Source organism: Manis pentadactyla, chromosome 12 (genome assembly GCF_030020395.1).
Source record: "Manis pentadactyla isolate mManPen7 chromosome 12, mManPen7.hap1, whole genome shotgun sequence".
Taxonomy (NCBI): domain Eukaryota; kingdom Metazoa; phylum Chordata; class Mammalia; order Pholidota; family Manidae; genus Manis; species Manis pentadactyla.
The window spans coordinates 5,915,235-5,924,426 of record NC_080030.1 but is presented as its reverse complement, the minus strand read 5'-3'; the positions used below and the strand labels follow the sequence as shown (position 1 = coordinate 5,924,426).

The 9,192-nt window shown below is 54.3% G+C and overlaps 1 protein-coding gene across 2 annotated transcripts; it reads right to left on the bottom strand.

Annotated features, from left to right (window-relative positions):
• Nucleotides 1–105: 105 nt before the first annotated feature.
• Nucleotides 106–7,599, bottom strand: STAP2 (signal transducing adaptor family member 2). 2 transcript variants are annotated; one of them, XM_036883754.2, is made up of 13 exons: nucleotides 7,334–7,585; nucleotides 5,169–5,240; nucleotides 4,920–5,042; nucleotides 3,946–4,002; nucleotides 3,419–3,519; nucleotides 2,945–3,079; nucleotides 2,154–2,223; nucleotides 1,962–2,064; nucleotides 1,764–1,838; nucleotides 844–999; nucleotides 675–755; nucleotides 524–598; nucleotides 106–261 (listed from the first exon to the last, which is right to left on the bottom strand). In XM_036883754.2, the coding sequence occupies exons 1-13, from the start codon at nucleotides 7,433–7,435 to the stop codon at nucleotides 176–178; spliced, it is 1,236 nt and encodes a 411-aa protein (XP_036739649.2). In that variant the 5' UTR covers nucleotides 7,436–7,585; the 3' UTR covers nucleotides 106–175. The 2 variants fall into 2 exon arrangements, with proteins under 2 accessions (XP_036739649.2, XP_036739657.2); XM_036883762.2 differs by lacking the exon at nucleotides 524–598 and having other exon boundaries at nucleotides 7,334–7,599.
• Nucleotides 7,600–9,192: the final 1,593 nt, after the last annotated feature.

Below are 9,192 nucleotides of genomic sequence, written 5' to 3'. Positions count from 1 at the left end.
TCAGTGGCAGGTCATGCTGAACTGAGGGTCACTGGGAGTATGTGGGGCCAGCTGTGGGCAGACATTGCCCTCACTGCCCCCACAAGCCAGGCCAAACACATAGGCCCTGCTGGTCACTTGAGCTTTAATTCTGAGAGGAGGACTCTGCTTGAGGGCACGATCCAAGCTTGGCCTGCTAGTCCCCGGCGTGTCCGGTGCAGCGCTCCAGTGCCCGCCGCCTCTGCAATTTCTCTTCCAGTTCGGCCGTCAAGTCTGCCAGCCCTGGTGGGGTGGGTGCCTGAAGCTTCAGCTGCACCAGGGACCCCCAGGCCATGCTGTGCATCCCACCCCCACATCCACCCAGGACTGGCTGCAGAACTGACAAAATGAAAATACGTTCAAAAAGCACGAGGGATCTCAGGACAGAGATGGCAGAGCACGGAACAGTGTGCCGGGCCCTTTGGGGTGCAGAGTCCCGTGTGACCACACGGGGGCCACAGGCCTGGAAAGTCCATACCCTGCATCGGCCGCCCAGACCCCTCACCTGTTGTGGGGAAGAAAGCCTGCATCGAGCTGACCGCCGGCTTCCTGGCCAGACCTCCATTAGGGCCTTTGGTCTCTGCAGGAGGAGGCAGGTGAAGGCTGAGGCTGGCTCTCCACTGGGTGAGGGAGGGGCTTGGGAGGGGGACCCCTACCTGGCTTAGGCACAGTGGGTGGCTTTGGAAGCTTTGCCAGCTCCCTGGGCTTCAGGCCGACAGGTCGACTAGTGGAAGGCACTGCGTGGACAAAGGTGTGGCATGTCACATCTGTCCGGGAGCCTGCTCCCCCGCCCCATCTCTCAGCCACCCCGGGCACCCCACCCACCGTCCCCATTCACGTAGTTGGCACTTGGGGCATCTCCAATGGGGATCACATAATTCTCATCCTCGTTCAGTGGGGTGGGCAGCTTGTCCTGTCTGGACACTGGTGTGACAGGCAGGGGAGGCAGCTGCTTGGGGCCACCAGCAGAGGGCACAGGACCTGGTAGGAAACAGTGGTCACTGGGGGGGGCACGTTATGCAGGGACACCTGAGTGGGTCATGTATTTGTGTGTACATGGACATACCTGTGAATGTCTGAACCTGCACCAGTGAATGGGTATGTGTGCGTCGCGTTTGCATGCTCGATTGTGGTATAGCTGTGTCTACGTATGCCACACACGGCTGGAATTGTGGGACACTTCTGTTCATGTATGTGTGTGGCTGTTTACACTGGTGTCTGCATATGAGCTTCTGATTGTGTAGGTGGACACGGTTTGTGTTGGTGAGTGTGGCACATAGGTGGGTCTGTGTATTGTGCACACGAGACCCCCAGCCCCGGGAGGACCGTACTGCTCATCCCACAACCTTTGCAGCCTCTTCCTCCTGCCCCATAAACTAGGCCACCTCACACCCCTTCCCCAACAACCACCCAGCTTCCCATCTCTCGGTGGTTCTGGCTCCAGGGGTGCCCTCAGATACCCTCATTGCCTATACCTACCTACTGAAATCCTTTGGCAAAGACCCCCTCCCCCAGGAAGCCTACCACCCTCCACAGCCCCCTCTGCTCCCCTTTCTCCCCAGTTCTATGTGTGTTCCCCCCAGCCCTAGGGTTCATCACACAGAAATGGGGGTGTCTGTGTTCAGCTCTGTCTGAAGCCCCTGGAGGGCAGGGCCCGGGTAATTTCTGGGTCCTTGCACCTCTGGGCACCAGATTGGACACAAGCAGCACCATGTGAAGCCAAAGCCGCGGGGAGGGGGCATCACCTGGGCAGGGAGCCGCAGGGACGGAGGGCGCCACCCAAGCACTTTCACCATTCTCTTTATTCGCTTCCACGTACCCTGGAACAGAGAGGGTGGCCTGGAGGAGGCGCGGCGGCCGGGCGCTTACCCAAGTGCCCCCAACGGGGTGGGGACAGGAAAGGCGCGGACTGGGTCCCCCGAGTTTCCTGAAGCCATACCCACCTAGCACCTTCTCGTAGTCCTCGTCCAGCAGGAAGGGCACCAGCGCCTTATTGGTGTGCGACACGAAATAGTTGACCACTGCGTCTAGTGAGGCGCAGGAGAACTGGGGGTGGGAGGGCGCACCGTCAGGGATGGCGGGGAAGGGGCGCAGACCCGCCACTGCGCTTCCCGGGATCCCGGCCCAGCGCTCACCGGCTCCTCCACGTCGATCACGTATCTGGGGCCCTCAAGCTTCACCTTGTAGTGCCGGACCATGGGAATCCTGCAGTCAGTGGGCACGTGGGTGGCCTAGCGGAGGCCAAGGAAGGCCCCGCCCCTCAAGATGGCTCCGCCCACACGGGGCGTCTATCACGCACACATATACCCGCCCCCTGCACACTGCCCACGTCCCATCCTGTAGAGATTCTCGGAGGGACCAAGGTCCTCTATGGACTGGACCTCCAGGAAAGGCCACGCCCCCTCCATGGCTCCACCCCCAGGTCCTGACTCCTTCTTAGTCGTGGCCCCGCCCCTAACCAGACTATTCCAAAGGAGGATTGGTGCCAGCTCTGATCCGCCCCCAATGTGGCCCCGCCTCCAAAGCCTGATTCAACCACCAAAGGGGTTAGGACCACAGCTGTACCCACAGGTCTTGACCCCACCCAGCCCTGGTCCAGGTGCCCAGACCCGGCTCCGAAGTATACCTGACTCCGCGCGGAGGAACCGACCCTAACCCAGGGGTAAGACCTCGCTGGACTCCCGGCCCCGCTCCAGGCCCTGAATCCTCCCCCAACGTGGCCCACAGCGCTGCCTGGTCTCTAGGTCCGCCCCCAGGCGTTGACCATTCCCCACCCTGGGGCGGGGACAGCCTCAGGGTCCCACGCTCCGAGTTATGGCCCCGCCCGCAGGCCGACACGCTCGCGCATCTGGCTCCGTCCCCTCCTCGGACCGCACCCCTGTGCCTGAACTTCCTCCCACGGGCTCCGGGAGTCGCGCATGCGCACCCATTCAGCATCTGGCGCGTGGTGACCGACACGCCGCCCGCGCCGTCGCCGCTGGGCCGCAGCAGTAAGTTCCCGCACTCGGGGTAGCGCTCCAGGAGCAGCTGCGCCTCCAACCGGCTCACCTTCAGGAAGCACCTGGGGCGGGCGCGTCGCTCATTCACGGGCCCCGCCCCCCGAGGCCCAGCCCGCCCTCTCGTGCGTAACCCGGCCCCAGGAGACCCCGCCAGACCTTCCTTCAAATAACCCCGCCCCTTGAGACCCTGCCCCGCCCCCAGGTCCAGGCTCCGCCTCCCGTGGCTCTGGCCTGTCCAACATGCACCCCAAGACCCAGACCCGCCTCCAAACACCCAGTCAGGCTCTCTAATCCCCACCGCAGCCCGGAAGCAGGTCTGTCCTGAACTCAAGACCCTGTGGCTGGATACCCCGCCCGCTGCCCGCCTTCCCCCCCGGCCCCCATCTTTGCAGGTCACTCACAAGGGCATCTCTAGCGCGCGGCGCGCCTCCTCTTTGGCCAAGGTCTCGGCCATCATGTACAGGTGTCCGGGCAGCAGGGTCAGGTTGGACGGGACGCGGAGCTGAGGGGCGATTGGGGCACCCTGAGACCAGGATGGGAACCCGGGTCTGGGGTCTCCAGAGCCGCCCTACACCTCATGGGCAAAGAGGTTTTCTAGAGGACGCAGAGAGAAACTTTGGTGGGGCGGGGGAGGACAAAGCAGATGCTAGAATGTAGGGTCTCAAACTCTACAGGATGCAGGGGCCAGGCAGGTCTCAAACCCAATGGCCTGTAGAGGTCAGGCAGGGAACAGATGAGGAAAATAGCACTGAGAGATGTTGACTGGAACTCAAGATGGGCTACAGTTGGCTTGTGGGCCGCCAGTTTGAGACCCGTGCATTATTCTTCAGAGGCTTGTTTGGAGAATGACGGGTGGAGGGGAAAAAGGATTTCTGAGGGGGCCCAGTCGGGAATGGGAGAGAGGGTGGCAGAAGACAGGCACTCTTACCTCCACCACGGTCAGAATGAAGCCCTTCCACATCTCCCGAGACTCCAGACTCTCTGCCTAGGGAGACAAAGAAAAAGAATCCATGACGGTGAGCCCTGGGTTATTCATCTGTGAAATGGGAATGAGAAATATTAGTCCGTTTGCAAGGGCTGTTTTGAAGATTAAATGAGTTAGAACAGGTTTATTTAGGATGCTGTCTGAACAAAAGTCCTTATTAATATAGGATGTTATTTTTTAATGTTACTACATCGACATAAAAAAAACATAAATCAGATAATGTATGTCTAGACCTTCCCAGGGCTCCCACCTTTCTCAGGGTGCGGGATCTCCCCCCACACCCTTCCTGCCCTCCCCTCCTCTCTCTCACCCCCTTGCTCACACTGCTTCAGCCACAAGGGCCTCCTGGCTGTTCCTCCAACACACCAGGTATGGTCCTGCCCCAGGACCTTTGCATGTACTGTTCCCCCATACTGAGAGCTGTTTCTCAGATACCTACATTTTTGGCTCCCTCACCTCCTTTAGGTCCTCAGTAAGACCTTCCCTTATCAGATCATTTAACAGTGCAGCCCTGACCTCCCATCCCTTTCCTAGCACATGTCTCCCCAGCATCTCCCACCATCTGACACTCCGTATGTTTTACACATTTACATTGTTTATTGTGTGCCTCTACCACTCAAATGGCAGGATTTTTTTTATTGGTTTGTAAACTGCTGTGCAATTTAAAAAGTGTCTGGCACACAATAAGAGCTCAGTAGCGTTAGCTGAAAGACTGAATGATGGCAATGATGATCTTTGCGGGTCAGATCTTGTTCTTATTATCCCACTTTACGATTGAAGAAATGAAGGCCCAGAGAGATTAAGTGACTTCCCAAGTGTCACCAACCCAGTGGTAGACACTGTGTGACTCTGTGTTAGTGTGTGTTAATGGTCGGTGTGACGGGGAGGATCTCCCACCAGCCTTCCAAGGCACTTACCTTGAACTTGATCTCCTGATTCCAGAGGACCAGGCTGAAATGGGTGCCAGGGTCGTGGGAGCATCCCCAGGGAACCTCATCTGTGAGCTTCACGAATGCTCCTAGGTCTAATTTCTCCACGTGCTGGGGACACGGAAGCAGGGGTCTGAGCATCAGGCTTGTGGCTCCCAGAACCCCTGGCTTCGCCACACCACTCACTCCCTCTGCTTGGTCCCTGAGGCCAGCTCTTGGATTTCATTCCCACTTTACCTGGGAGTCCCGATTGCTATTGTAGAAATAGAGAGTGCGACCCTGCAGGCCTGCCCAGAACTTCTTATAATCCTGGGGACCAGAGGTGGAGAAAGAAGAGGAGGTGAGGGCAAAGTAGTGGGCCTCCATCACGCCCACTCCTGCCTCAGGACCTTTGCATTGGCTGTTGTCTCTGCCTGGACATGCTTCTCTGAGATGTTCGCATAGTTGCCTTCATCACCTGCTTTGGGCTTTTGAATAAATGTTGCCTTTTCAGGGAGCCCTTCCCCATCCATGCTCCAGCACTCGGGCATCTGTTATTCTCTGAGACAGGACCAAAGGGAACCTTCATGGGATGGGGGACCCAGTGTAGCCCCCCAGTCTATAGAGGTGGGAGCTCTAGGAGTGAGTTGAGCTAACTGGCTTTGTGGTGTTCCATCCACCCACTCATGCACATAGACATACATGCATACATCCCCGTGTCCTCTCATCCACCTCACAAACATTTATTGGCATCTTCTGGGTGCCAGGAGCTGGTCTAGGTGCTGCGTTACAGCCTCAGAACTTCTCAAGGTTATGTACTGCAGAAGGTCTGTAGATTCAGGATTTCTCCCCAGGATTCTGGATTACAAATGCCCTACTTTCTGGAGGCCTAAGGGGCCGATAAAGCTCAGATTGTAAGATTCTAGTTTTTCCCCCCACCCCGAATATTCTCTGAGCACCTACTCTTCACTCAGCTCTATTAGGGACAAAACAATAAATGGGACGTGGCTTCTGTTTCTAAGCCTATGTTCCTGAAGGACAGAGAAAGCATAGACACTAAAATCCTCCAGGGAAGAGAAATGAGGAGCCCCAGGGAGGGACAGACCCTAGACCATGAGCTCACGGAGGAAGAGAAAGGTCCTCTAACTAGAAAATCTGGGAAGACTTCTTAAAGGAGGAGGTACTTTAATTAGTCTATAATGATAATGTGGATAGTTCTTACATTGACAGCTACCATCCGTTCGTCAATCCACCTCCCCATCCAGCCACTCCCCACCCATCTATCCAGATGCATACATACATTTACCTAATACTTTCCGTGGATTTACTATGTGCCAGGTACTGGGAACAGAGCAATAAGCGATTCAATTCAGCATGGTCACACCTGCTTTGTCACATGCCAGCTATGACAAAGGTTCAGTTCTCTGTGCCTCAGTTTCTCCACCCATAAAATGGTGATGATGGTCCCTACCTCAGAGGCCCCTGTGAGAACTGTGTGAGTTAACACATGTCAAGCACTGGGTATACTCAGCCTGCTAAGGCTACCTGCCTGTCTCCTGTGACCACAACTACAGTCTGATTCTACCCATCTTGTAATAGGGAAAACTGAGGCACAGAGATAGAGAGTCACTTATATAAGGCCTGGTAGGAAGGCGTTTGGCAGGGATGCCAACAAGGGTCTGGAGCCTGCGGTCTTTCTTAACCACTGTAATCTACCTTGGCTAGATGCTTTCTAGGCTGGGGAAGATCTGGATGATGGAGATGGAAGGAAAGGAGGAGGGGACTGCAATGACAGACACGGGGAGGCGGGCAGGGGAAGGGGTAGGGTTGGTTGAGTTCAAGTAGGAGATGAGCATGGGGACTGGGAAGGGGAGATGAGGCCTTAAAGGGAACTGAGGGGCTGGGCTTCATTCCAAGATGATACACACAGATACACACTCATGCGCACACGCATGCACACACACGCATTGGCCCCTGGCCAGTGTCTGGTCCTGCTGAATGTGGCCCCCATCCACTCTCGCTGTCCCCGTGTGCAACCTGTCCTGGCCTTGGCCCCTGCAGCTGAGGTTCACGGAGTTAGTCTGGGACTCGGTGGGAAGGGGCCTGGGAGTCCAACTTCCCATTTCCTGGAGGAAGTCCCTGATCCTGTTTGTATCCAAGAGACAGAAAGAGAGACCAAGACAGACATACTGAGACCAAGCACGAGACCGGCAGGGAGAGACACAGAAAAGAGAAAGAGATCATACCAGACTCGGAGACAGAGACAGACAGACAGGTGGACAGAACCTTTCCCAGCCCCCAGCCCCTGCTCTGCCCCATCCAGTGTCTTCCTCCACCCACCGCAGGTGAGGACGGCTAGGCTCAGAGAAGTGCCGCACCTGCCCCGGCAGCCCAGCAGTGCCAGGCTCCCTGCTCTGCCTTACCTGGTCTCGGGGTCCCTTCTTCTCCAGAAAGCTCTCATAGTAGTGTGAGGGCAGAGTGTTCTTGGACTTAGGGACCCAGGGTGGGCTCAGCACTGAGGCCATGGCAGCCCCGGTCTCCTGCCGGCCTCACCCTCCAGTGGGTGCCCCAGCCGGACCGGGAAGCTGGGAAACAGGTTCCAGGGGAATTTCCTCTCTTCTGTCTGTCAACTCCTGAGCTCCCTCCCCTGCCCGCACTGGGCGGAGGCTGGGCCAGCAGGTCCAGGGATCCTAGGGAAATCCCAGCCTTTCTCCTCTCCCCTAGGAGTCAGGGAGGCCTGGCCTGAGTAGTGGAATGAAGGAGGGAGCCGCCTGGAGACTTCCAGTTGGGGCAGAGACTGGGCACAGGGTGCACGGGGGAGGGATCTCACTAAACAAAGGCCTGCATATGAGAAAAGGAACACGGTGCCCCAGCAGCCAGGGCTGAAATGCTCATTAGGCTGCCTGACCATTACACTAAGCTTGCATATATCTACCAAAAAAATCTTGCTGGGATTTTGATAGGAATTGCACCTGTGTATCAGCTGGGGGAGCCTTGAGCTCTTCACTATGTTGAGCCTTATTCATGGACATGGTCTGTCTCCTCGCTTATTCAGATCTTTAATTTCACCCAGCAGCGTTGTGTAGTTTTCAGTATGCAAATCCTGTACCTGTTTTATTAGATTTACATCAAAGCATTTTTTTTTAACAATTATAAACAGCATTGTTTTTCCATTCCAATTCGTGGATAGCCTATAAACACACAGTTGATTTTTGTGTGTTGATCTTGTATCCGACAACATTGCCAGTTGAACTCATTTATTGTAGCAGTGCTTTTTGTACATTTCTTGGGATTTTTGCATGTAGACTAGCCTGTCATCTGCAAATAGGGCTAGTTGTATTTCTTGCTTTCCCATCTGTATCACTTTTCTTTCTTTTTCTTATTGCACTGGCTAAAATCTCCATTGACTATGTTGAATAGAAGTGATGAGAGTGGGCATCTTCGCCTCGTTCTCTATCCTACAGGGAAAGTTCAGTCTTTCAGCAACAGGTATAATAGCTGAAGGTTTGTAGATGCTTTTCACCAAGTTAAGGTACTTAACCCTCTGCTCCTACTTTGCTGAGAGTTTGTATCATGAGCAGGTGTTGGATTTTGCTTTTCTTGCAGCAATTGACACGATTGTACAGTGTCTCTTTAGCTTGTGTGTTAATTTTCAAAGGCTTCACTTAGCAAATTGCCACAAATGTAGAGGCTTAAAACCACACAAATACATGGTCTTACAGCTCTGTAGGTTAGATGTCTTACATGGATCTCAGCAGGTGAAAATCAATCTATTTCCTTGCCTTCTTCAGCTTCTAGAAGCTTCCTGCATTCCCTGGCTAATGGCCCCTTTCTCCATTTATAAAGCCAGCTATGCTGGGTAGCAACCTCATATCCTATTAATCCAAATTTCTAGCATTGGGCTCACCCAGATAATCCAGCATAATCTCTTTAAAATCAGTTTATTAACAACTTTAATTCCATCTGCAACCTTAAATCCCCTGTGTTATGTAACCTAACATATTCACAGGTCTTGGAGAATAGGATGCAGACACCTTTAGGCAACCATTATTCTACCTACCGCCGTCTGTTAAATATGGTGGATAACTTGATTCATTTTTTAATACTGAGCCAGCCTTGAATCCCTGGAGTAAACTCCACTTGGTTATGGTGTATAATTCTTTTTATATATTGTTGAATTCTATTTCCTAATAACTTTTTAAGTATTTTTGCATCTACATTCATGAGCGCTATGGTCAGTTTTCTTTGTACTGTCCTTATCTGGTTTTGATATCAGGGTAAA